At 43.7% G+C, this 26,751-nt stretch overlaps 3 protein-coding genes and 1 long non-coding RNA gene across 5 annotated transcripts; 3 read left to right on the top strand and 1 right to left on the bottom strand.

Moving 5' to 3' along the window:
* Positions 1–1,050, bottom strand: LOC135575167 (uncharacterized). Its single transcript, XR_010465732.1, has 2 exons — positions 602–1,050; positions 1–304 (listed from the first exon to the last, which is right to left on the bottom strand). It is a non-coding gene; the product is annotated as an uncharacterized LOC135575167 (long non-coding RNA).
* Positions 1,051–1,143: 93 nt separating this feature from the next.
* LOC115118967 (H-2 class II histocompatibility antigen, A-Q alpha chain-like) lies at positions 1,144–2,878 on the top strand. Its single transcript, XM_065027689.1, has 4 exons — positions 1,144–1,441; positions 1,653–1,916; positions 2,028–2,309; positions 2,498–2,878. Exons 1-4 carry the CDS (start codon positions 1,384–1,386, stop codon positions 2,620–2,622), a joined length of 729 nt encoding a protein of 242 aa, XP_064883761.1. The 5' UTR covers positions 1,144–1,383; the 3' UTR covers positions 2,623–2,878.
* An 82-nt stretch (positions 2,879–2,960) lies between these two features.
* LOC115116045 (H-2 class II histocompatibility antigen, E-S beta chain-like) lies at positions 2,961–9,079 on the top strand. 2 transcript variants are annotated; one of them, XM_065027688.1, is made up of 5 exons: positions 2,961–3,984; positions 7,515–7,787; positions 8,067–8,195; positions 8,296–8,409; positions 8,503–9,079. In XM_065027688.1, exons 1-5 carry the CDS (start codon positions 3,921–3,923, stop codon positions 8,556–8,558), a joined length of 636 nt encoding a protein of 211 aa, XP_064883760.1. In that variant the 5' UTR covers positions 2,961–3,920; the 3' UTR covers positions 8,559–9,079. The 2 variants fall into 2 exon arrangements, with proteins under 2 accessions (XP_064883760.1, XP_064883759.1); XM_065027687.1 differs by having other exon boundaries at positions 7,914–8,195.
* Positions 9,080–10,217: 1,138 nt separating this feature from the next.
* LOC115115590 (cytoplasmic dynein 1 light intermediate chain 1-like) lies at positions 10,218–25,132 on the top strand. The gene is made up of 13 exons (XM_065027686.1): positions 10,218–10,361; positions 10,537–10,610; positions 15,462–15,578; positions 15,760–15,990; positions 16,202–16,371; positions 16,622–16,715; positions 16,962–17,097; positions 17,223–17,334; positions 17,810–17,869; positions 18,071–18,115; positions 18,315–18,405; positions 20,203–20,313; positions 24,229–25,132. Exons 1-13 carry the CDS (start codon positions 10,273–10,275, stop codon positions 24,309–24,311), a joined length of 1,413 nt encoding a protein of 470 aa, XP_064883758.1. The 5' UTR covers positions 10,218–10,272; the 3' UTR covers positions 24,312–25,132.
* The last annotated feature ends 1,619 nt before the right edge of the window (positions 25,133–26,751 follow it).

Raw genomic sequence — 26,751 nt, 5'->3', positions numbered from 1 at the left:
TAAATTTTATGACAAGTAAACAGTTTATTCAGAGTGAAAATATGTAGTACAGCGTAATTACGGCTCTTCCGTTAGTTCGTGTTGGAACAGCAGGCAGAGAGCGCGTAAACAGTCAGCACAGCCCTTATATACGTCACAGGAAGTAGGTTGACTCTAGGAAGATTGGATCTCCGGATTGGTTCAGCTGGTTGTAGTCTGTAGTCTTCCGCCATTGGCTCAGTTGTCTGTCCGTCATCGTAGAATCTTCTTCGGGCACACAGTGTTCGGTTACAAAGGAGATTATGTGTGTAATGTGGGAGCTATCCTGTAGGGGACCCCACAGGCTTTACTGTGAGTTGTAGCCATGTAATTAGCAGTAAGTTAGTCACCTGCATACGAAATAGCAATTCCTTACAGCAGCGCCACCGACCCCGCTGGAACACTCAGTTCCCGCTCGGCAGCGCCACCGACCCCGCTGGAACACTCAGTTCCCGCTCGGCAGCGCCACCGACCCCGCTGGAACACTCAGTTCCCGCGCCGCAGCGCCAGAATGTGTAAATGTTTAAACAACTTGAATGCATCTGCTTTATTCTTTTCAAACGTGTGAATACTATTTACGTACCTGGATCATCCGGTGCGTCTTGCATGTCCGTGTCCCCCTCAGTCACTACTCAGGAGGGATTCCCCTATAATACCGGCAAGGGGGTTGAGGAGGGTTGAGCTCCGGTGTCCGTTCCTCCGCCGTGGCAGAACACTGTGTAAGGCGATGCACCTTTTGACCTCCACTTGTCCCACCACCTTTTCATTTGAGCCAGCAGCATTCACAGCGTCCGCCACATGTAAAGCCCCACTATGTCCACCAAAGCATATATTTTCCTTCTTCATCCTCTCCTACAAGAACTTCCATTTCACACTGGGTGAAATGTTTATTTTTATTGCCTTTCTGTCGAGATTTGTTGTCATGCAGTCAGTATGGAGGAATATCAGTTAGTGGCGTTTCACTGACTATTTATAGGCAACTATGGCGGTTAAAAGGGTGGGACAAGACGCTCGCTCACGTGCGCCAAATTTCGAGTTGATTGTGATTTCTAACGGAAAACCGGCGTGGGACGTGCATACGCACTGTTAAAAATCAGAATATTTTTGTATGTAAGCACTTTCTGTGTTTTGTCCGTACGCCACCTTTTGACGTGAATCCCCCGCCCAGTTTTATAAATGAGGCATCTGGTCTGTAAACTGTTTCCTCCTGGATACAGAGTGAGAGTGAAATAAATGTTCTGATTGGTTCTAGCCTAGGTAATGCATGTTCAGCAGTAGTATCTGTAAACGAGAGGAAGGACCAGCACTGGAGTTGTCAGTGCCTTGTTCTCGGCAGAGTTCTCCCACACGCTCACGAACTGAGAGATGAACCTCTCTGTGGCTATTGTCCTTCTTACTGCGGTCGTCTGCACTTCAGCAGAAAGTAAGTCTTTTATTGATTTTAATGCCATTTGAATTAGGGCCAGGGTCATATTAATTTATTCAAGGTACTGGGTATATGAAGTGTCATAACGGTTTAAAATAGACTTTGAACCAGTATTTGGTTCAATAAATGTAAAGATTGAAGCTGATGTAAATGATGTGGTGTATTTATCACTCAACTGAACTTGTATGTTATCTGTTTGGGTTTCCAGTTCCTCATGAGACCGTCTATGTGCAGGGCTGTCTTGAGAAGACAAAGGTGGAGGCGGAGGCAGAGCTTCAGGTGGATGGGGAGGAAGTGGTATATGCTGACTTCCAGAGTGGACAGGAAGTTTGGACATTGCCTGAGTTCCTGGGGCCATTCCCAAGCTCCACTGTTCGTAACTTCTACAAGAATGCTGTTAAAGGCAGACGATTGTGTCAGGATGCCTTGGCTCTTTGGATATTAGAAGAAAAGTTTCCACCTGAGGTAAAAGGTAAAGAGCAAATCAACTTTATGACAATAATTAAAACGAAGATGAAAAGTGACATTTCTGTATTACAGTGAGAGATTGATTTTAAAGCTAGTGGTTGTATTCCCCCCCCAGATGCCCCTGAGAGCACCATCTACCCCAGGGCTGAGGAGGTGCTGGGGGTGGAGAACACCCTAATCTGCTTTGCCAATCATTTCTACCCCCCGCCTGTCAAAGTCCACTGGACCAAGAATGGCCTGGAGGTGACTGAGGGAGCGTCTCTCAGTCGGTACTATCCTAATAAAGATGGAACGTTCCACCAGTTCTCCAGCCTGAGTTTCACTCCACAGGAGGGGGATGTCTATGCCTGCACTGTGGAGCACACAGCCTTGGAGGACCCCAAAACCAGGTTCTGGGGTGAGAAACTGTTTCTCTAAATAGGGTATTTATTAAATTATCTTGGGTCTTTGGAAGCCTATCAGATATAAGAAAATCTGAAACTCAGGGTAATGTTTCCTCATAAACTATTGTCACTGTAATATATAATAGTTGAAATATGTATTTCTTCAATGTGTTGATGGCACCACTCTCCTCTTGTCCCCCAGAGATACATGAGGTGAGTGGGTCCAGTGCTGGTCCTGCTGTATTCTGTGGAGTGGGCCTGACTCTGGGACTGTTGGGAGTGGCTACCGGAACATTCCTGTACGTCAAAGGACAACAGTTTAACTGAATTGTGACATATATGAAATCTAAAAAATCCTCTTATGCAGTTGTAGGTAAACAATGTGACAGAATTAGTGGCGTACCGCAGTTTCATATTTTTTGTTGAGGGGGAAACCGCTAACGGGGTGGGGGGGGGGCGTACCCACCTTTTCTTTTGGAGAGAGGGGGGGTGCAGGGAGTGTGGTACGCCAGTGCAAATAATATTATTAACTACTCTGTAACGGTTACATTTTTTGCCTGTCAATAAAATCTTAAATATTTTTGAGAAAACAATCAAAGGTATCATAAATATGCACCCAACCTGAGATGTTTAACAATGATAGACACATGAATGGATCACATTCATTATTTGTTCCCGTCTTACATTGTACACTGCAAATGGGTAATTCACCCCTCCGTCATCAATACTTACATGATCACAAACTTTAATGTCATTTCAGCATTTACTACTAACTATCAGTTGTGTGGTAAACAGGAGGAAGTATGAAGTTTTTATACAATGTACTGAAACTGTGAGAATGGGAGAGCATGTCTGAGCTATTGTGGGACCAATACCATAGAAACTCAAACAAGACTGTAAAGTAGTAGGTTGGTTAATATTTACTCACAGTGACAGGAATAAGAGTTTTATTGTATGCAATAATTGGTATGGGACTTTGCCTGGTGTCAAATCAATAATCATAAACAGGGTCGGGTGGGTTACTTTCTAAATGTAATCCATTACTAGTTAAGTGTCATTGTAATCTGTAGCGTAACTTTGAATTACCCAAACTAACAGATTCAGTTACTTTTGCATTACTTTCCCTTTAAAGAGGCGTTAGAAAAAGACAAAGGATCCATCCAACACATTTGGTGTGTCAGTGGTCTCTGACTTGTGGTCATACTCGCTCAGGCAGACAAACTTAAACTTGCACAATTTTTCAACGCTGAATTGAATGAAATTGAGAAAACAAAGTGTCAATGTATTTTTTCACAAACATCGATTCTGAATTTAAAAGTAATTCGAGAAGTAATCTAGTTTTTCAAAAGAATTTGTAATCTGATCGCAATATTTTAGCTGGTAATGTAATTACACAGTCATGAATTGCAGTGCTTTGTGATATGCTTAGTGAGAGAGAGAGCATAGCAATATTATAACAAATTACTTCCTGAAAGACTTTAGAGCTGTTTCACTACTGGACTGACATTGGTCCATCCAATCTGATTCCTCATTCTGTTCCATTCTGTTATAGACACAGGCCAACATTAACCACATAGAGACACAGAAGGAGGTATCTAACTCTATTCTCGTTCTGAGAAGTAAACATGTCTGTGCTGAATCTCTCGTCCATCCACTTATTGCTTCTCTTCTCCTCTCTGTCTGGAGTAGGTGAGTAAAAATCTGCTCCTGTCCTATAGATGTGATCAGGTTTGACAGGAACCACAGAATGACTTTGAATTGATCAAGATACACAGTCAGTCCAAAGTCTCAGTTATCGTCTTGAGCTTTGCAAAATGACTGCCATTATAGACACTTGTAGTGGTGAGATAGTCAACATTAATGCTGTTGTTTGTGGTCTCTGTACAGAGAGACTGAAGGAATTGAAGTCTAGTGGTGAGATAGTCAACATTAATGCTGTTGTTTGTGGTCTCTGTACAGAGAGACCGAAGGGATTGAAGTCTAGTGGTGAGATAGTCAACATTAATGCTGTTGTTTGTGGTCTCTGTACAGAGAGACTGAAGGGATTGAAGTCTAGTGGTGAGATAGTCAACATTAATGCTGTTGTTTGTGGTCTCTGTACAGAGAGACTGAAGGGATTGAAGTCTAGTGGTGGAATAATCACCCACTTGTGATACATGAGTAAAAATATAGATACCTTTTTAATAGAAAGTTACTCAAGTAAAAGTGGAAGTCACCTAGTAAAATACTACTTCAGTAAACATCTAAAAGTATTTGGTTCTAAATATACTTAAGTATCAAAGTAAATATAATTTCTAAAATATGCTTAAATATCAAAAGTAAAAGTGTAAATAATTTCAAATTCCTTATATTATGCAAAGCAGACGGCACCATTTTCTTGTTTTTAAAATTGACAGAGGCGGGGGCGCACTCCAACACTCAGACATCATTTACAAATGATGCATTTGTGTTTAGTGAGTCTGCCAGATCAGAGGCAGTAGATGACCATGTGTTCTCTTGACAAGTGCGTGAATTGGACCATGTTCCTGTCCTGCTAAGCATTCAAAATGTAACGAATAATTTTGGGTGTCAGGGAAAATGTACGGAGTGAAAAGTACATTATTTTCTTTAGGAATAACTCCAGTATGTATTGATATAATTTCACAGGATTTGTTTTTGGATGGAAGCTGTAGAGATTGGTAAGAAATGGCCAAATGTAGCCAAATATCTTATTCATCCATTTTAGTTTTTTAAAAACATTATATGACCTGGTATGATGGTGGGTTGATCAGTTATACAGTTTAAAGCTGTTGTTTTTGCTGGGGGTTTTGCCCAAATTTTACTTTTAAAGTAACTGTCCAGTGTTTCCAGATTTCTATGAAATATGATATATAATTAATTACAATAAGTGTGAAATCGTTTTCCATACAGTTTTGGAATGGTGTGGGTGTACCCCATCAACAGAATGGTGTGGGTGTACCCCAACAACAGAATGGTGTGGGTGTATCCCATCAACAGAATGGTGTGGATGTACCCCAACAACAGAATGGTGTGGGTGTCCCATCAACAGAATGGTGTGGGTGTACCCCATCAACAGAATGGTGTGGGTGTATCCCATCAACAGAATGGTGTGGATGTACCCCATCAACAGAATGGTGTGGATGTACCCCAGCAACAGAATGGTGTGGGTTTACCCCATCAACAGAATGGTGTGGGTGTACCCCATCAACAGAATGGTGTGGGTGTACCCCATCAACAGAATGGTGTGGGTGTACCCCATCAACAGAATGGTGTGGGTGTATCCCATCAACAGAATGGTGTGGGTGTATCCCATCAACAGAATGGTGTGGATGTACCCCATCAACAGAATGGTGTGGATGTACCCCAACAACAGAATGGTGTGGGTGTATCCCATCAACAGAATGGTGTGGATGTACCCCAACAACAGAATGGTGTGGGTGTACCCCATCAACAGAATGGTGTGGGTGTCCCATCAACAGAATGGTGTGGGTGTACCCCATCAACAGAATGGTGTGGGTGTACCCCATCAACAGAATGGTGTGGGTGTACCCCATCAACAGAATGGTGTGGGTGTACCCCATCAACAGAATGGTGTGGGTGTATCCCATCAACAGAATGGTGTGGATGTACCCCAACAACAGAATGGTGTGGGTGTACCCCATCAACAGAATGGTGTGGATGAACCCCAACAACAGAATGGTGTGGGTTTACCCCATCAACAGAATGGTGTGGGTGTACCCCATCAACAGAATGGTGTGGGTGTATCCCATAAACAGAATGGTGTGGGTTTATCCCATCAACAGAATGGTGTGGATGTACCCCATCAACAGAATGGTGTGGATGTACCCCAACAACAGAATGGTGTGGGTGTATCCCATCAACAGAATGGTGTGGATGTACCCCAACAACAGAATGGTGTGGGTGTACCCCATCAACAGAATGGTGTGGGTGTACCCCATCAACAGAATGGTGTGGGTGTATCCCATCAACAGAATGGTGTGGGTGTACCCCAACAACAGAATGGTGTGGGTGTATCCCATCAACAGAATGGTGTGGGTGTACCCCAACAACAGAATGGTGTGGGTGTACCCCAACAACAGATTGGTGTGGGTGTACCCCATCAACAGAATGGTGTGGATGTACCCCAACAACAGATTGGTGTGGGTGTACCCCATCAACAGAATGGTGTGGGTGTATCCCATCAACAGAATGGTGTGGGTGTACCCCAACAACAGAATGGTGTGGATGTACCCCAACAACAGAATGGTGTGGGTGTACCCCAACAACAGATTGGTGTGGGTGTACCCCAACAACAGATTGGTGTGGGTGTACCCCATCAACAGAATGGTGTGGGTGTATCCCATCAACAGAATGGTGTGGGTGTACCCCAACAACAGAATGAGTTAACAGAATATTCACTTTTAAAAGGGAGATTTTCACTGGACAGTTACTTTAAAATGGCAACATTTTCTCTCAGCCTCATGTCAAAATGTGTAGAGTAGCAGGAAACCTGCTTTAAAACTGAAGGGAAAAAATCTGAAGAATAGCATGAGATGAGCTATAAAATAGATTTTTTTTTCTCTGTCCAAAATGTGTAGAATTGCAAGAAATCACATTACAAACTTCAAAATTGTCTCTGATTCATGACAAAATGTGTAGAATAGCAGTATAAAGCTGTAAAATGTTCTCTTAGCTGTTTTTCCCCCCCAAAGTTTGTTTTCCCTAAAAATTATATTCCTTTTTTTTTATTTTGGGGGAGGGGCCTTCAACTTTCCACTTATACTGTGTTTTCAAAATACCCCTCCAAATATCCCTCCAAATAACCCTCAAGAGAGGCATAATAAGTGATGTCAAGTTGTGTACAATCGCAGGAAATGCATTTTAAAATGTCCAAAAACATTGCAGGGGAGGACCCCCTGGACTGCTGTTCGCCCCCCCCCTCCAATATCTACACTACAATTTCACCCTTGATTTAAGTAGTGGCCAAAGTGTGTCATCCTCTGCATTCTTGTAATCGTGCACTGATGAAATCGTGCACTAAACATGTTTGTATTTTGATAAAGAATTATTCCATCTTATATTTCTATAGACAAAGATACATAAAGAGTGAAATCCACAGAATGTATTTGTTTTCTCTGGTCTGTTGATCAGATGATATTATGAAAGAAGAGAAACGAGACCTCCAGATCTCATCTTGTTTGTGACTGTTTATTTGACAGATGGCTATTTTGGACACTTTGAGATGAGGTGTCGGTTCAGCTCCGAGGAGCCCCGTGATATTGAGTTTCTGCTGCAGGTCTACGGCAACAAGAAGTTACTGGGACAATACAACAGCACAACAGAGAAATGTACGGTCTACACACAATGGATGAAGAACTTCACTGAAACGGCCTGCAAAGGCCCTGCTTTTCTGGCCGCGAGGAGAGACGAAATGAAGAAATACTGCAGCAGCAACGTTCCTGTGGTGTATGGGTACTTACTAGATAAGGCAGGTGAGTGAATGAGTACATACTAGATAGTAGTGATGAGGAGGAGTACATACTAAATGAGATGGATGAACATCATGAAAAGAGCATGAGGCGAGCCCTGAAGAACCTAGTATGGTCTTCCCTCTCCAGTTGAGCCCTACATCAGGCTGAGGTCAGTGGAGCCGTTCAGTACCAGACACCTGGCCATGCTCGTGTGCAGCGCCTACGACTTCTACCCCAAACCCATCAGAGTGACGTGGCTGAGGGACGGACAGGAAGTGACCTCAAATGTGACATCCACAGAGGAGCTGGTCAATGGGGATTGGACCTACCAGATCCACTCGCACCTGGAGTACACACCCACACCTGGAGAGAGAATCGCCTGTATGGTGGAGCACTTCAGCCTCACTGAGCCCAAACTGTATGACTGGGGTAAGTGTGAGTGTCTGAATTAGATACGAGTGCTTGGGAGGGAGGGTTTATAAGTCTATTTATTATAAGATGTATGTCTTAATTGTTTGTGTGATTACAGACCCCTCCATGCCTGGTCCTGAGAAGAATAAGATGGTGATCGGGGCCTGTGGGCTGCTGCTGGGGGTGGTCTTTATAGCAGCTGGACTGATCTACTACAGGAAGAAATCTACTGGTGAGGAGACACAGGCTATTCTATGTCAAAACAACCAAATACTTTTCAAGTCCAAATTTGAAATGCAACTTTATCTTTTTCGTTCTCTTTCAGAAGGACGAGTGTTGGTGCCGACCATGGCGCTGCCAGAAAGTTATGGCACCATCTAGTGGTTCACACCAGTCTTCCTTCTGAAGGTTGTGATCTGAACCCACTTAATTAGTCTGGGTACCAGTCTTTTTAGCTAACATTCCACTTCTTGTTGCCTTTTCCGTGACATATACCAAGGAGGTCAAGTAGTGGAATGTCAGCTAAAAAGACTGGTACCCAGACTACCACTTAATCATTCCAAGCACAATGTCTTCTCAGTCTCCCAGGCCTTTTGCATTGGAGGAGAGGAGAGGTTGCAGCCAGAAACTCCAAGGCCCTTCTATGGGGATCAGAATCCCGGCATTCAGATCAAGAGTTTACCACCGAGTGGCCAACTTCATCAAATCTATGTCCACATCTTGTCGTCTGAGACGTTAGATCTAGGATATGATTTTGTAAGGAATTTTCAGATGCGACAAACAAGATTGGTTTATGGAATTGTTCATCCTTAGGTTTTGATTCTAATTCTTGTTTCTATTGGCAACTGATGTTATTGTTAACTTGGCTTTGTCTTTTATTAAAATAGTTTTATTTTGCAGTTTTCATTTGTTTTGGTATTTGTTGATAGATTCGCAAGGGGTAGGCTATATTTAACCAATAAGGTCCAAGGAGGTGTGGTATACCGGCCAATATACCATGCCAACGGGCTGTTCTTTAGTACGACACAACGCTGAGTGCCTGGATACCGCCCTTAGCAGTGACATATTGGCCATATACTACAAACCTCCAAGGTGCCTTATTGTTATTATAAACAAGTTACCAACATAAATATAACTGTAAACAAGAAATGTTGCATCATACCCGTAGTTCAGGTCACGTCCCACTGCTTAGACGCTGCCAGATCTTACAACAACTAGATAGGTATTTTACCTTTCAGCTAACCACATATGTTATAGCAATCTGTCAGTCGATGACAAGTCGATGGACACAGTCGACAGTCGATGACGTGGCATGCAACCATTGGTTGATTCATGCAACGTCTAAGCAGTGGAAAGCAACCATACCGTCTGATATTCCACGTCTTTCAGCCAATCAGCATCCAGAAGCCAAACTACCCAGTTTATAAATGTCTATATTAGTGAAAAGCTATATAAGGCTTTAAGTCAAATTACTTCCTCTCATGCTTTCCCTTCCTTCATGGACACTTATGCAAAAAATAAAATAAAATAATGAAAGCCATTTGAAAGTAAACATCCTCCATATTGTTTTCACTCATCCTTTGCTTTCAGATCAGTGCAAATCAAGGAAAGGAGGCTAAGACACAGGAAAGGAGGCTAGGCTAGGACATAGGAAAAGAGGTTAGGCTAGGTCACAGGAAAGGAGGCTAGGACACAGAAGTCTAGCACCAGCAGACACTCCGTGCCAGAGGATTGGTTTGCGTTCCAGGTCATCTTTTTTTGCAGTCACAGTTTGCTTAATAAGATTGCTGTATTTTATTCATGTGGTTCCTGAGCCTTTCTACAGTCCAGACGTTGTGACGCTCATCTACAAAGCGTGAATCATTTATAATTTTGTACATACCCGTGTTTAAAATGTCTCCTTCACTCTGTGCATGGTGCTGCACAGATCTGCTGCAAGTTGATTATTTTTAGATCAGTGATTCTGCGTGGCTTCCTTGTTTCAAATTTGAACTTGCCGTGACCGCAGCGCTTATAAATAAGGGGATCTGGAACGCGCCCTTTATTATGCCAATTCAAACATCCGGGCACTTAATCCATTCAAGGCTGATAGAAGATGGCTTCGACAGTGAGAATTACGTCAACTGCAAATACACTAAATTCTATAGAAAATCAAACCAGCGACGAGGATGGCCAGAATTTATGGTGAATATTGGTCCTGAACTATACAATAATATGGCGTAAGAAAGGCCTGGCTCGCCTGTCAGAGCCACTTTGAATGGTTTTAGGGTTTGAAAAATCTGGTTCTAGGGAGTAGCGCATCTGAATAGCAGGGATATGGGTGCTTGGTATTTGTCTGATGTCATTGTCTCTCTTGCAGGTCCTCTATTTTGAGTGAGGTATCGACGCGTTCACGGTCAAAATTGCCGTCTGGGAAAAATGTTCTTATTATGGGTAAGCCTATTTAATTTTCTGCTTACGTTGTGTAATATTGGCACGGGATGGACCACCTGCTCCCTCCACTACTTCAGAGTGTGCTGGATGCTAGACAAGGAGTGCCTCTCACCACGCGTTCTGTATTCCATTACAATGTCAATAACAGACAGTATTGGACCATTGTTGCGAGGTTTGAGAACCAATTGATTATTAACCGAATTATGGCAGGCTATTGTTGAATGCATTTATAACAGCACCGCTTATAATTGTCCAACAAAATATGGACAGTGTTTCATAGACGACTAAAAATGGCAATTTCTGCAGGTCAGATCGGATCTGATCCGATCACATTGAAAGAGTGATTATATTCAACACCTGCTAGTTTTATCTGTAAAATAAATCCCTCAACAAGCAAATGAGATTACATATATTTCTTATCTGGTCGACTAGTGGTTTACAATGCCTTCAGAAAGTATTCACACCCCTTGACTTTTTCCACATTTTGTTATTACAGCCTGAATTTAAAATGGATTAAATTTAAATTAGTTGGTCTCTGGCCTACACACAATACCCCATAATGTAACAGTGGAAGTATGTTTTTTGAAATGTACCAAAAATGAAAGCTGAAATGTCTTGAGTCAATAAGTTTTGGTGTAAAAATGTGCTTAACAAGTCACGTAATAAGTTGCATGGAGTCACTCTGTGTGCAAAGTGTTTAACATGATTTTTGAATCTCTGTAACCCACACCTACAATTATCCCTCAGTTGAGCAGTGAATTTCAAACACAGATTCAAATACAGAAACACAAAGGTTTTCCAATTCCGAAAGCAAACATTGAATATCCCATTGAAACATGGTGAAGTTATTCATTACTGGATGATGTATCAATACACCCAGTCACTACAAAGATACAGGCGTCCTTCCTAACTCAGTGATGGTGAAGGCGTCTCTTTTCACTGACTCCGATCTTTGACCCGTTCAGTCAAAAGAATGAATCTTTTGACTCATTTTGTTCATTTGAGTCAGTAAGAGCCAATTTATACTTTATCCCAAATATGGTCGGAGGCGCCCAATGGATCGTGTGACTCAAATATGGAAATTCCGGAGGCACGCAGAGGCCAAATAGAGCTCTGTACCGCATCGCCGTGCTCCGCTCAAATGTTGTAATTATGTGGATGGCTCCGTATTTACGTGATTGGTTGGTGGTAGGTGAGGACGATAAGTCCTGTGTATACACAAACTCACATCCTTAACAACAGCTCTACGACAAACTGAAGACTGTCATTCACAGTAGGGGGCTTATTGGAGCTGTCATTTGTGACTGAGACTTGTAAATGTGTGCTTTTAAACAATGTACATTTTGTTAATTGCTAGGCATACAAATTACATTATTTCTTGATACATTTGAAATTAGGTCCATCTAGCTGTGGCTGCTACCGGACTAGATTGTGAACGACTCTTGGTGGGATGCATTGCTTGACTGCCGGGAGAGTTCAGTCGTTCACGAACTGCAGCCGACCAAAGGATTCGTTCTCAAGTTCGAGTTTACTGAGCAGAGGCTGTGTATGGTTTGGTTCTACTAAGCTGTGTCCATCTTAACATTAAATCAATTCAATGCAGTCATTCTTGCACCATACGACCAATTATCAGTTCTAGATATGTCTGTCTTCTCTATGCTCATGATTTATTTTCCTGTGCAAATATGCCAGACAGTTGGGTGTTGGAGGCACGTCTCTGGAGCTGCTGAGCCGGAGGAGTGTGTATGAAAGGTGCTGCTTGGTCATTCTGACGTCTGCGTTGGCCTTGCAGCATTTATGGTGACACAGCCTCTGCAGAAGTCAGGGCATTCATACTTCTTGAGCTTCGCCGAGCAGCACAGACCTGTTGTGAAGGAAGTTGTCAAGGAAGTGAGGTTGTGTTTACAGGACCTCCCACCCTCGCCTATCGTCAAACAATCATGTCAATGCGGAGCTACAGTTGAAGTCGGAGGTTTACATACACCTTAGCCAAAGACATTTAAACTCAGTTTTTCACAATTCCTGACATTTTAATCCAAGTAAAAATTCCCTGTTTTAGGTCAGTTAGGATTACCACTTTATTTTAAGAATGTGAAATGTCAGAATAATAGTAGAGAGAATGATTTATTTATTTCAGCTTTTATCACATTCCCAGTGGGTCAGAAGTTTACATACTCAATTAATATTTGGTAGCATTTCCTTTTCAATTGTTTAACTTGGGTCAAATGTTTTGGGTAGCCTTTCACAAGCTTCCCACAATAAGTTGGGTGAATTTTGGCCCATTCCTCCTGACAGAGCTGGTGTAACGGAGTCAGGTTTTTTAGGCCTCCTTGCTCGCACACACTTTTTCAGTTCTGCCCACATATTTTCTATGGGATTGAGGTCAGGGCTTTGTGATGGCCACTCCAATACCTTGACTTTGTTGTCCTTAAGCCAATTTGCCACAACTTTGGAAGTATGCTTGGGGTCATTGTCCATTTGGAAGACCCATTGCGACCAACTTTAACTTCTGATGTCTTGAGATGTTGCTTCAATATATCCACATAATTTTCCTTCCTCATGAAGTCATCTATTTGGTGAAGTGCACCTGTCCCTCCTGCAGCAAAGCACCCCCACAACATGATGCTGCCACCCTCGTGCTTCACGGTTGGGATGGTGTTCTTCGGCTTGCAAGCCTCCCCCTTTTTCCTCCAAACATAACTATGGTCATTATGGCCAAACAGTTCTATTTTTGTTTTATCAGATCAGAGGACATTTCTCCAAAAAGTCAAATCTTTGTCCCCATGTGCAGTTGCAAACCGTAGTCTGGCTTTTTTATGGCGGTTTTGGAGCAGTGGCTTCTTCCTTGCTGAGCGGCCTTTCAGGTTATGTCAATATAGGACTCGTTTTACTGTGGATATAGATACTTTTGTACCTGTTTTCTCCAGCATCTTCACAAGGTCCTTTGCTGTTGTTCTGGGATTGATTTGCACTTTTCGCACCAAAGTACGCTCAACTCTAGGAGAACGTATGATGGCTGCGTGGTCCCATGGTGTTTATACTTGCATACTATTGTTTGTACAGATGAACGTGGTACCTTCAGGCATTTGGAAATTGCTCCCAAGGATGAACCAGACTTGTGGAGGTCTACAATGTTTTTCCTGAGGTCTTGGCTGATTTCTTTTGATTTTCCTATGATGTCAAGCAAAGAGGTACAGATTTTGAAGGTAGGCCTTGAAACACATCCACAGGTACACCTCCAATTGACTCATATGATGTCAATTAGCCTATGAGAAGCTTCTAAAGCCATGACATACTTTTTTGGAATTTTCCAAGCTGTTTAAAGGCACAGTCAACTTAGTGTATGTAAACTTCTTACCCACTGGACTTGTGATACAGTAATTGTCTGTAAACAATTGTTGGAAAAATTTGGGAGGCGCACAGCGATGCGGTACGTGCCTTCAGAAGGTCCGCAATTGCGTCAAATCATCCATACGGCGCCTCCAACCACATTTTGGATCAAGCATGAATTGGCTCTGAATCCTGCTGTAGGACTGAATAATTGCGGCCAGCACTAGAAGGACAAACGAGCAACTAGGAGCCAATTTATGCCTTTTTAAATGAACGAGTCACTCAGAAAACAAATCATGATTCTTGAGTCAGTAAAAAGAGTTGTGCAAACAATTAGTTATTTTTGAAAACTGCACATCATTAGAAGGAAACCGGTCAGAGATTTCACCATGAGGCCAATGTTGACTTTAAAATAGTTAGAGTTTAATGGCATCAACAATCAACAACATTGAAGTTACTCCATAATTCTAACCTAATTGACAGAGTGAAAAAAGGGAGCCTGTACAGAATAACAATATTCCAAAACATGCATTCTGTTTGCAATAATGCACTGTTTGGGGCAAATCCAACACAACACTGAGTACCGCTCTTAAAATGTTCAAGCATAGGGGTGGCTGCATCATGTTATGAGTATGCTTGTCATTGGCAAGGACTAGGGAGTTTTCTTTATGATAAAGATAAATGTAATTGAGCTAAGCAGTGGCAAAATCCTGGAGGAAAACCTGGTTCAGTCTGCTTTCCAGTAGACACTGAGAGATGGTCACCTTTCAGCAGGACAATAACCTAAAACACAAGGCCAAATATACACTGGAGTTGCTTACCAAGATGACATTGAATGTTCCTGAGTGGCCTAGTTAAAGTTGACTTAGCAAGACTTGAAAATGGCTGTCTACCAATGATCAACAATCAACTTGACAGAACTTGAAGAACTTAGAAAATAGTTATGTGCTAATGTTGTGCAATCCAGGTGGGAATAGTTCTTAAACTGAAATCGCTCACTGCTGTAATCGCTGCCAAAGGTGATTCTAACATGTTTTCAACCCCCCTGAGTCAATACATCTAATCAAGAGTTTCATTTATTTATATATCTTTTATTTGACAAATGTTAGAATTTTTCTTCCACTTTGACATTACAGAATAATTTGTGCAGATAGTTTACAAAAAAGGTCAATTACATCAATTTGAATCCCACTTTGTAGCACAACAACATTTTGAAAAAGGTGAAGGGGTGTGAGTATTTTCTGAAGGCATTGTATCGGCCCTGCATATAGGCCTAACTGATTTTGTGAGCTATAGCTGCATTGATGCAAAATGATTTTGTGAGCTATAGCTGCATTTATAGGCCTAACTGAACATAGCTGCATTGATGCAAAATGATATAAATTTCTAGGCCTAGAACACTGGCCACAGCAGGCAGCTGACCTAAAGGCCTAATGTAGCCTACAGTAGGCTATAACGGAGTTGAATGATTTTGCTTAGCATGCAGTCTACCTGCACGTATGTGTTTCATGCATGCTACAGGTGAGACGGGGGCAGGGAAGACCACTCTCATAGCCAAACTGCAGGGAGTTGAAGAATACATGAAAGGCAGAGGACTGGAGTACCTGTACTTTAACGTTCACGATGATGACATCGATGGTAAGTGTGTCTTTTGGACATAATGAGAAAACAAAGGTGATCAAGTTTGATGATTTGTTTTAATTCATAATATATCTTGGGTGTCAGTGTATGATGGGTCAGTAGCGATCAATAGGATAGCCTTGTACAATTTCTCCTTTTGGTGTGATTTGACCCAAACTGTGTGTGTGTGTGTGTGCAGATCATGCTATGTGTAACGCATGGATTCTGGACGGTGACCTGTACCACAAAGGCCTCCAGAAGTTTGCTGTGTGTGGGGAGAACATGGCCGACACTATGGCCCTGCTGGTAGTGGACATGTCCAGGCCGTGGACGGTGCTGGACTCTCTGCAGAAGTGGGCCAGTGTGCTACGAGAACACATCGACAAGCTCCGAGTCAACCCAGAGACACTGAGGGACATGGAACAGAGATGTACGTCTATGAATCTGAGAGAGAGACGTTCTTACTTTATAACATTAAAGACTTGAAATAGCTACTTCAACAGTATTTCTTTAACTTTAAGTAGTCATGAGATATAAACTATAAAGTTAATTGAGATGAATTGTTTGGAGTTTGAATTAAAAAGGGTAAAATAGCAATAGCTGTAAAACGGAATCTCTTCCACCCTCTCCCCTACCGCTAGTGGTCCGACAGTTCCAGGAGTACACAGAGCCAGGGGGCGACCACAGCGCCTCTCCCAAGAGGAGGAACCTCGTGGCTGGGGAGGCTGAGGAGGAGTGTGTGGTGCTCCCCTTGGGAGAGAACACACTCACACACAACCTGGGCGTGCCTGTTATGGTGGTGTGTACAAAGGTATGGTGGGCAAAGCTCTGGCATTAGGGAAAGAAATGAACTTGCCTTGTTAACTCAACTTATCAAAGGATACTTTCCGTGGCATTGGTATGGTTTCTTTATTCATGTGTATAAAGGACGGAAAATCTGTCATTTTGTTTTACACTTTCTCATCTTCGCTTTAAATTTCTTTTTCATTCTTGTCTTGTGTGGCTTACCCTCTCTCTCTCTCAGTATTCTCTTTCCCTCTCTTCACTTCCCTCCTTTGCAGTGTGACACGTTTCTCAGTCTAGAGAAAGAGCATGACTACCGGGAAGAACACTTTGACTTCATCCAGTCTCACATCCGACACTTCTGCTTGCAGTGTATCCTTCTGCCTCACCGACTGGTTTTCTGCCCTAAGAGTTGGCATTCCTCTGCCGTCATTCTTTCAAACTAATGGATTTTCATATTTTCTTAGATGTACCAACCATGTGCAGGCACCAGTTTCAGGTTGTTCTTTCTTGTGTGAAGAGAGCATGTTTTTTCTGAGCTAGGTAGTAGAGGGGTCTTTAAGATATGGTTGGCCATTCTAGCAATAATACTATCCTTGACAAGTAGTGGTCTCTCAGATGGCGCAGCGCTGCTATACACGTCAATGAAGGAAAACAAAAACCTAGACCTTTTGTATAAATACCTGGTCCATAGATTATACGGGTTTCCCTTTGACATGCTGGCCCAGGTGGTGGACAAAGACTCAGTATTCATGTAAGTGTGACTCAGTGTTCTCACTAATGAAACATTTAGCCTTTTTCTCATGTGCTGTTAACAATGACATTAGTTATTTTTTAATATATATATTTTGTATGCTTCTGTGGTTCATTGTCTTCCAGCCCATCAGGATGGGATAATGAAAAAAAGGTTGCCATTTTATATGAAAACTTTCAGTCGTTGAAAAGGGAAGACAAGTTTGAGGAGGTTATCATCCAGCCTCCTGTTAGAAAGGTAATGTCACTCCCAGATCTTCTCCTTCTTATTTTTGGCACAGACATGAAATATTAGAAACAAGTGTAATTTAACAGACCTTTTAACTGACCTACACTCTAGGGGTAGTATCTTGGAGTTGATTAAAATTGTGACTGAATCCAAAATCCTTAGCCCTGATCAGGGTCAGAGATTACTACTGGCATGCAGGGTTGGTGCTGTGCCTGGCTGGACTGGGGGCTTCTGGGTGTTTGCTCTCTTCAGTCCTCTCCTCTGGACTTTAATGGGCCCCGGGATGAGGGGCCCATTAATCTCAAATAACATCAGATTACCAGGATGAGCCTGCCTGTACTCAGATTACAGTGCCAAGGCCAGGCAAATATGTACTTAATCGGATGTACACTAAACTAACACATTAGGATGACTTGCATGTCATTTTGTGGAGAAAAGGTATATAGGTATGTGTTTGTTTATGATGTTGTGTTTTTATGTGCAGTTTGTACATGAAAAGGAACTAGGTGCGGAGGATGACCAAGTGTTTCTCCTCAAGCTTCAGGTAAGGGAGAATGTACAGTGTATATTTGTACAGCTGGTATGACCCAAAACATTACTTTGGTAATATTGCATAATGCTAATCTGACATCAACTGTGATAAGTTTAATTCTGCCAGTTGCCATATGAATTAGTTTAGTGGTATTAAGGGCTTCAGACTCTATCTGGACTCTCACACTACATGCTCTGTGTTGTCTATTAACAGACCCTGTTGTCTAAGCAGCCCCCAGCGGCAGCAGGCAGACCAGTGGTAAGTGTCTGGGGAAACATGCTACTGTAAAGGACCTAAAGAGTTCATGTAAATCTTCTGATATATGCAATTAATAATCCTCTACTCCTTCTTCCTTTCCTGTCTCTTCTCTTTCTCTCCCCTCCCTTCTCATCCTCTTCTTCTCCTCTCTACCGTTCCTGTATCATCCCTCCTTCATTCCTCCTCCTTTTCATCTCAGGACACCACAAACAGAGCACCCACTGGCTCTCCACGGGTGTCAAATCGCTCGGCAACAGCAAACGTGGCCAATGTGATGCCCATGCAACCAGGTACTGAGACCATAGATCCCGATAACTCATTCTACTGAAATGACAAAGATTAGCTTTGACACCCGTATTAACTTTGCACCTACTGTGCATTTGGAATTCAGACCCTTGGCTTTTTACACATTTTGTTACATTGCAGCCTAATTCTAAAATGGATTTTTTTTTAAGTCAATCCTAATTCATCTACACACAATACCCCATAATGACAAACAAAACATGTTTTGTAGAAGTTTTTGCCCATGTATATAAATAAAATGGAACGATCACATTTACATAAGTATTCAGACCCTTTACTCAGTACTTTGTTGAAGCACCTTTGGCAGCGACTACAGCCTTGAGTCTTCTTGGGTTTGACGCTTCAAGCTTGGCACACCTGTATTTGGGGAGTTTCTCCCATTCTTCTCTGCAGATCCTCTCAAGTTCTGTCAGGTTGGATGGGGAGCGTTGCTGCACAGCTATTTTTAGGTATCTTCAGAGATGTTCGATGGGGTTCATGTCCGGGCTCTGGCTGGGCCACGCAAGGACATATAGTGTCCTTGAGTGGAACCAGAGACTTGTCCCAAAGCCATTCCTGCATTTGTCTTGGCTGTGTGCTTAGGGTTGTTGTCCTGTTGGAAGGTGAACCTTTGCCCCAGTCTGAGGTCCTGAGCACTCTGGAGCAGGTATTCATCAAGGATTTCTCTGTACTTTGCTCCGTTCATCTTTCCTTCGATCATGACTAGTCTCTCTGCCCCTGCTGCTGAAAAACAACCCCGCAGCATGATACTGCCTCCGCCATGCTTCACTGTTTTTATGGTACCAGGATTCCTCCAGATGTGACACTTTGAATTATTTGGCCTGAATACAATCTTAGTTTAATCGGGCCAGAGAATATTGTTCCTCACGGTCTGAGAGTCCTTTAGGTGCCTTTGGGCAAACTCCAAGCGGTCTGTCATGTGCCTTTTACTGAGGAGTGGCTTCCGTCTGGCCACTCGACCATAAAGGCCTGATTGGTGGAGTGCTGCAGAGATGGTTGTTCTTCTGGAAGGTTCTCCCATCTCCACAGAGGAACTCTGGAGCTCTGTCAGTCACCATCAGGTTCTTGGTCACCTCCCTGAACAAGGCCTTTCTCCCGCGATTGCTCAGTTTGGCCTGGCGGCTGGCTCTAGGAAGTCTTGGTGGTTCCAAACTTCTTCCATTTAAGAATGGAGGAGGCCACTGTATTCTTGGAGACTTTCAATGCTACAGAATGTTTTGGTACCCTTCCCCAGATCTGTGCCTCGACACAATCCTGTCTCGGAGCTCTACGGACAATTCCTTCAACCTCATGGCTTGTTTTTTTTTCTCTGACGTGCATTATCAACTGTGGGATCTTATATAGACGGGTGTCCAATCATCAATTAAATTTACCACAGGTGGACTCCAATCAAGTTGTAGAAACATCTCAAGGATGATCAATGAAAACAATATGCACCTGAGCTCAATTTCGAGTCTCATAGCAAAGGGTCAGAATACCTATGTAAATAAGGTATGTCTGTTTCTTTAATGTTGATTACATTTGCTAAAAATGTTAAACCAGTTTTCACTTTTTATTATGGGGTGTTGTGTGTAGATTGAGGATTTGTTTTATTCAAGTCTATTCAGAATAAGGCTGTAACATAAGAAAACGTGGAAATCTAAATGCACTGTATATTTTGTACGTAGGGAATAATACCACTAGCCTAACTGTTCTTTTTTCTAAACAATACCTGCCAACCTTGTGTGTGCAAGTTCGCTGAGTAACTGTGATGTTTTGTCTCTTTGTTTTCGCTGTGTCATTAGGCGGGCAGACCAGCGAGGGCGTGCTGGCTAACTTCTTCAACAGTCTGTTGAGCAAAAAGACCGGGGAAGGGGGCGGGGCCAACAACACGCCCAGAACAGTCCGGAAGTCAGGTACTGCTCCACACATGGAAGATCTGTAACTCTTTTGTCATACACCTTCTAGTAAAGTTCTAGGGAGCACAGTGACAGGTATTCTTCCCCAAATGTCCACAGAAAGACTTGAAATAGAAAACATCCATTCTGTCATCTCACTGTAAGTCCGTCACTGTGTGGTTGTTTAGGTGCACTGTGCGGTTGTTTAGGTGCACTGTGCGGTTGTTTAGGTGCACTGTGCGGTTGTTTAGGTGCACTGTGCGGTTGTTTAGGTGCACTGTGCGGTTGTTTAGGTGCACTGTGCGGTTGTTTAGGTGCACTGTGCGGTTGTTTAGGTGCACTGTGCGGTTGTTTAGGTGCACTGTGCGGTTGTTTAGGTGCACTGTGCGGTTGTTTAGGTGCACTGTGCGGTTGTTTAGGTGCACTGTGCGGTTGTTTAGGTGCACTGTGCGGTTGTTTAGGTGCACTGTGCGGTTGTTTAGGTGCACTGTGCGGTTGTTTAGGTGCACTGTGCGGTTGTTTAGGTGCACTGTGCGGTTGTTTAGGTGCACTGTGCGGTTGTTTAGGTGCACTGTGCGGTTGTTTAGGTGCACTGTGCGGTTGTTTAGGTGCACTGTGCGGTTGTTTAGGTGCACTGTGCGGTTGTTTAGGTGCACTGTGCGGTTGTTTAGGTGCACTGTGCGGTTGTTTAGGTGCACTGTGCGGTTGTTTAGGTGTGGTTGTTTAGGTGCACTGTGCGGTTGTTTAGGTGCACTGTGCGGTTGTTTAGGTGCACTGTGCGGTTGTTTAGGTGCACTGTGCAGGTTGTTTAGGTGCACTGTGCGGTTGTTTAGGTGCACTGTGCGGTTGTTTAGGTGCACTGTGCGGTTGTTTAGGTGCACTGTGCGGTTGTTTAGGTGCACTGTGCAGGTTGTTTAGGTGCACTGTGCGGTTGTTTAGGTGCACTGTGCGGTTGTTTAGGTGCACTGTGCGGTTGTTTAGGTGCACTGTGCGGTTGTTTAGGTGCACTGTGCGGTTGTTTAGGTGCACTGTGCAGGTTGTTTAGGTGCACTGTGCAGGTTGTTTAGGTGCACTGTGCAGGTTGTTTAGGTGCACTGTGCAGGTTGTTTAGGTGCACTGTGCAGGTTGTTTAGGTGCACTGTGCAGGTTGTTTAGGTGCACTGTGCGGTTGTTTAGGTGCACTGTGCGGTTGTTTAGGTGCACTGTGCGGTTGTTTAGGTGCACTGTGCGGTTGTTTAGGTGCACTGTGCGGTTGTTTAGGTGCACTGTGCGGTTGTTTAGGTGCACTGTGCGGTTGTTTAGGTGCACTGTGCGGTTGTTTAGGTGCACTGTGCAGGTTGTTTAGGTGCACTGTGCAGGTTGTTTAGGTGCACTGTGCAGGTTGTTTAGGTGCACTGTGCAGGTTGTTTAGGTGCACTGTGCAGGTTGTTTAGGTGCACTGTGCAGGTTGTTTAGGTGCACTGTGCAGGTTGTTTAGGTGCACTGTGCAGGTTGTTTAGGTGCACTGTGCAGGTTGTTTAGGTGCACTGTGCAGGTTGTTTAGGTGCACTGTGCGGTTGTTTAGGTGCACTGTGCGGTTGTTTAGGTGCACTGTGCGGTTGTTTAGGTGCACTAAGCTCATAAGGCATTTACAAGTTATATTCTTTAAGAGTTGTTGGTGTAATAGAGAATTTCCAAGAGAACCAGAAGGTGAGCAGTCATTGATCAAATGAATCCTGTTTAATACAAGTTGCCACAGGGAGACAATCTCCAGAATGGAACATTTCCAACTGGCCTTCTCTAAGCAGAGGCCTTATGTTCTAATCTCACAACACCAGTGTTCTGTGAACACCCGCCGCCGAGAGGCTTGTAGGAAGTCACGGCATCATCTGCTAGTGCTGCAGAATACAATAACAATCAGTGTCCTCGTACCTCCAGCATCAATCACTATCAACAGATATGAGCACATTCAGTATCAAGTCTAGTGACCAGCAACACATAAACAATGAGTGTCCTAAATAAAACACTCTAAATCATGTGTTTTACATAGAGGGAGAACATATAAAGAAGTATTGTGGTAATATGAACTTTATTCATCTGAAATATTCCCATTACAAATGGCTACATATCAACACAGGTTCAGAGATGGATGTACCAATCTTACATGGAACAGAAATATATAAATACAACATGCAACAATTTAAAAGATTTGACAAAGTTACAGTTCACAAAAGGAAATCAGTCAATTGAAATAAATGCATTATGCCCTAATCTATGGATTTCACATAACTGGGGATACAGATATACATCTGTTGGTCACAGTAGTTAATACTTCTGTCATAAATGAACCTTTTTTTGTTGTTGCTGGTTTTCAACCTTCTTTTAATAATCATGACGTAATCTAGACTTGTCTAATGATGTGGAGGGTAGATTAATTGATCATAACTGAGTTGTCAATACGGATTGTATTTTAGAGCCCCGTGTCTGTCCATTGTGTGTGTGTGTGTGTTAGTTAGTGGATGCTGGCCCTGCTAAGGTCGGTGTATCATGTAACTCTCCTGCATGTGTTCATATTGTCAGAGCGTGCTCACTCTGTTGTCATATTTCCATTGAACAAACCCTTATTTTATGTTGTACTTGGTCAATTAGACCGAACGACCTGTTTCCCTGCCCTTGTGTTGCCTTATTTGAATGCCTGCGCACACAGAGCCTGCCTGGCCCAAATGAGTGGCTGGGTGCTCCATCGGCTCCCCAGACGTCAGGCAGGTCTGCCACTAACAGACAGCACAGAGCCTGCCTGGCCCAAATGAGTGGCTGGGTGCTCCATCGGCTCCCCCAGAGTGGCGGGTCAGGCAGGTCTGCCACTAACAGACAGCACAGAGCCTGCCTGGCCCAAATGAGTGGCTGGGTGCTCCATCGGCTCCCCAGACGTCAGGCAGGTCTGCCACTAACAGACAGCACAGAGCCTGCCTGGCCCAAATGAGTGGCTGGGTGCTCCATCGGCTCCCCAGACGTCAGGCAGGTCTGCCACTAACAGACAGCACAGAGCCTGCCTGGCCCAAATGAGTGGCTGGGTTGCTCCATCGGCTCCCCAGACGTCAGGCAGGTCTGCCACTAACAGACAGCACAGAGCCTGCCTGGCCCAAATGAGTGGCTGGGTGCTCCATCGGCTCCCCAGACGTCAGGCAGGTCTGCCACTAACAGACAGCACAGAGCCTGCCTGGCCCAAATGAGTGGCTGGGTGCTCCATCGGCTCCCCAGACGTCAGGCAGGTCTGCCACTAACAGACAGCACAGAGCTCATGTCCTCCATATCCTCTCTGGTTGTAGACCTGTATCTGGGCCTTAGTATGTCTCTGGGCCTTAGTATGTCTCTGGGCCTTAGTATGTCTCTGGGCCTTTGTATGTCTCTGGGCCTTTGTATGTCTCTGGGTCTTTGTATGTCCCTGGGTCTTTGTATGTTCCCTGGGTCTTTGTATGTTCCCTGGGTCTTTGTATGTTCCCTGGGTCTTTGTATGTCTCTGGGTCTTTGTATGTCTCTGGGTCTTTGTATGTCTCTGGGTCTTTGTATGTTCCCTGGGTCTTTGTATGTCTCTGGGTCTTTGTATGTTCCCTGGGTCTTTGTATGTCTCTGGGTCTTTGTATGTCTCTGGGTCTTTGTATGTTCCCTGGGTCTTTGTATGTTCCCTGGGTCTTTGTATGTTCCCTGGGTCTTTGTATGTTCCCTGGGTCTTTGTATGTTCCCTGGGTCTTCACGGCCTTAGTAGTTGGTTACAACTAATTTCTTTGTTTTCAGAATTTAATGTATCAGTTTGTTTCAAATGTGTGTTTTATTTGTCGTTTTCAAATGCTGCCACAGAGAGTACAACTGCAGACTGATCTTTGTCCCGATACTAGTAATTGGGTGAAAGTGTATTTTTTTTAACACCTACATCTATTTTGCAAACTCTTCCAGCATCAAAGGTGGGACTTGACGGTGAGCCAGAGGCGTCCTCCCCGACCTCATCCTCACCCCCAGCAGACATGGAGGAGTCCTGAACCCCCAAACCCTCCCCGCCACCACACACCCACACACACTCGCTGGGTCCTCTCGCTCTTTAGACCCTCGACTGTCAGATGGATCAGAAGCTGGGCTGGAAACAGAACAGAGCGGTCTTGGAGCGGTTGCCGTGAGACCGAGCCTTGCATGCCAATCCGTTGAACCACCACCAAAGCAAAACAACATGGACTTACTGAAAACCATCAATGTATTATATAGAAGATAAGCTCACAGGATATTGGAGGGAAATGGAGTAAGTCTGACTCGTTGTTGCTTTATTTGACAGCAACATTAAAATGAGAGGAACTGGATATCTTGCGGGTGGTCTTGAAGCCACTGTGACAAGTGCACATCCTTGATATCACTCTGAGCACTGTGGCTGTCTGCGAGGATGTTTTCAAAGTGGAGGAGATTGATGTTTGCCATTTGTGGAGATGGGTCTTTGGTAGACAGCAGTTCCATTGTTATGTGACGTCATAATGCACTGGAACGCTGATGGATGAAGACTGCTGTACAATCAGGCAGAATGATGGAAATAGTTGGTGTTTTAGTGCTTATAATGGTCATAATCAAGGGTTCTGTTAGAACTCAAGAATCCAGAGTCAAGGATGATGCTCTAAAACCAGGGAAATTATTTATTCTTTATTTTTTTTACTTGTGTGTTCATTTGCTTGGTTTGGATTAGGGAATAGGCAGACCTCTGGAGTGTTTTATTGGCATAGGGGAATCATCTATCACAATCTTAAAGTAGTCAAGTTCTCATGAACTATTCAACTGTTAAATCTGCCATTATTCAATAAAGCTGTATTACTAATCAGGACTCTGCTTTTGTCTCTGTCATGTTTCTTTAGGCCTACGGTACCTCTTGCATGGTGCAATAGCCAATGGTATTGTGTAACTTACACCACTATTATTGAGTTGTATCCTGGTACTGGCCGGGAAGTCTGAAATGCGAAAAGGAGACGATGTCGTGGAACGGGGTGCTTAAGAAAATCATTGTTGTTCAGTTTCAAATAGGGAGAAGATCTTGACGAAACGGGGAGAAATCCAGTGGAGGTGGTTGAGCAACACTGGGCTGTGATTGGAGCAGAGATGGATAGGAAGGTCGGGCGGTTAGGGTTGAATGAGGAAGTAGGAGAGGTTGTGTCTGCTAAAGTTCTTTGTGATGGAAGTTTGGTGTGTTTCAATGTTAAACAGTATGAGAAGGTGCTCAAACTCAAGCAGGTATGTAAAGTGGTTGATAGTAGCCTGCTGGATCAAACTGGACGGCAGTGGGTGGAGAGTTATGACAGGAGTTATGACAGGAGTTATGACAGGAGTTATGACAGGAGTTATGACAGGAGTTATGACAGGAGTTATGACAGGAGTTATGACAGGAGTTATTACAGGAGTTATGACAGGAGTTATGACAGGAGTTATGACAGGAGTTATTACAGGAGTTATGACAGGAGTTATGACAGGAGTTATGACAGGAGTTATTACAGGAGTTATTACAGGAGTTCCAGAAAGTGTTAACATGCCAGAAATAAAGGACCACTTGGAGGTCGGCTCTCTTATTGAGGCAAAGCTCCTCCAGATGACATGAGATGGGAGCAAGGTGGATAGCTTGTCAGTGCTACTATTGGTATTGCCAGGAACCGTTAGGATTGGGTATTACTATTGGGTTACTATGTGTGAACATATGTTCCGACACCGTTGCTGTAACTGTCAAAGGTTTGGGCATGTGGCTGTGGTGTGTAAAGGCAAAAGGAGATGTGGGGGGACATACATACGTGGAGACGGTCCAGTTAAAGTGCTGGAACTGTCAACGGTTTGGGCATGTGGCTGTGGTGTGTAAAGGCAAAAGGAGAAGTGGGGAGACATACATACGTGGAGACGGTCCAGTTAAAGTGCTGGAACTGTCAACGGTTTGGGCATGTGGCTGTGGTGTGTAAAGGCAAAAGGAGATGTGGGGGGACATACATACGTGGAGACGGTCCAGTTAAAGTGCTGGAACTGTGGGGAGGCGCCCATAGTGTGACGTATGGGGCTTGTGGAGTGGTGTAAAGACCAGTGCAAGTGCAGCAGGTGAGGAGTGAGCGTAACATCTCATATGCAGAAGCAATCGAGGCACTGAGGAGAGCAGGTATGCCAGGGCAGATTGGGATGCAGGTTGGGCCAGATGTAGAGAGCAGAATGGTAGTAGACATGAGGAAGGTTGTTACATTTGTGACAGCAGCAATGAAAGACTATGCAGATACAGATCATAGTGGAGCAGCAGTGAGGGATCCTGGGATCACAGGACTGACAGGGGAAAATGTACAAGATGACCTCAATAAGATTGAGAATCAGTCCAGCCAGGAATCATGTATTGGTTCATTTTCATTATGGTGTTAATCCTTCAATGGAACACCAGAAGTTTGATGGTGAATGGGCAGGAGTTCAAACAGGTTCTTGAGT

This window comes from Oncorhynchus nerka, linkage group LG14 (assembly GCF_034236695.1).
Source record: "Oncorhynchus nerka isolate Pitt River linkage group LG14, Oner_Uvic_2.0, whole genome shotgun sequence".
NCBI lineage: Eukaryota > Metazoa > Chordata > Actinopteri > Salmoniformes > Salmonidae > Oncorhynchus > Oncorhynchus nerka.
This window is presented reverse-complemented; position numbering and strand designations above follow the sequence as displayed.

What these genes read in the sequence shown, in the direction of transcription:
- LOC115118967 (XM_065027689.1), top strand. Translation starts at nt 1,384, where the DNA reads ATGAACCTCTCTGTGGCTATTGTCCTTCTTACTGCGGTCGTCTGCACT. An exon ending in CGTCTGCACTTCAGCAGAAA is followed by an intron (nt 1,442 to 1,652) that starts GTAAGTCTTTTA and finishes TTGGGTTTCCAG; the next exon opens with TTCCTCATGAGACCGTCTAT. An exon ending in GTTTCCACCTGAGGTAAAAG is followed by an intron (nt 1,917 to 2,027) that starts GTAAAGAGCAAA and finishes TTCCCCCCCCAG; the next exon opens with ATGCCCCTGAGAGCACCATC.
- LOC115115590 (XM_065027686.1), top strand. Translation starts at nt 10,273, where the DNA reads ATGGCTTCGACAGTGAGAATTACGTCAACTGCAAATACACTAAATTCT. An exon ending in GAGGATGGCCAGAATTTATG is followed by an intron (nt 10,362 to 10,536) that starts GTGAATATTGGT and finishes TCTCTCTTGCAG; the next exon opens with GTCCTCTATTTTGAGTGAGG. An exon ending in GAGGGACATGGAACAGAGAT is followed by an intron (nt 15,991 to 16,201) that starts GTACGTCTATGA and finishes CCCTACCGCTAG; the next exon opens with TGGTCCGACAGTTCCAGGAG.
- LOC115116045 (XM_065027687.1), top strand. Translation starts at nt 3,921, where the DNA reads ATGTCTGTGCTGAATCTCTCGTCCATCCACTTATTGCTTCTCTTCTCC. An exon ending in CTCCTCTCTGTCTGGAGTAG is followed by an intron (nt 3,985 to 7,514) that starts GTGAGTAAAAAT and finishes TTTATTTGACAG; the next exon opens with ATGGCTATTTTGGACACTTT. An exon ending in GTACTTACTAGATAAGGCAG is followed by an intron (nt 7,788 to 7,913) that starts GTGAGTGAATGA and finishes TTCCCTCTCCAG; the next exon opens with TTGAGCCCTACATCAGGCTG.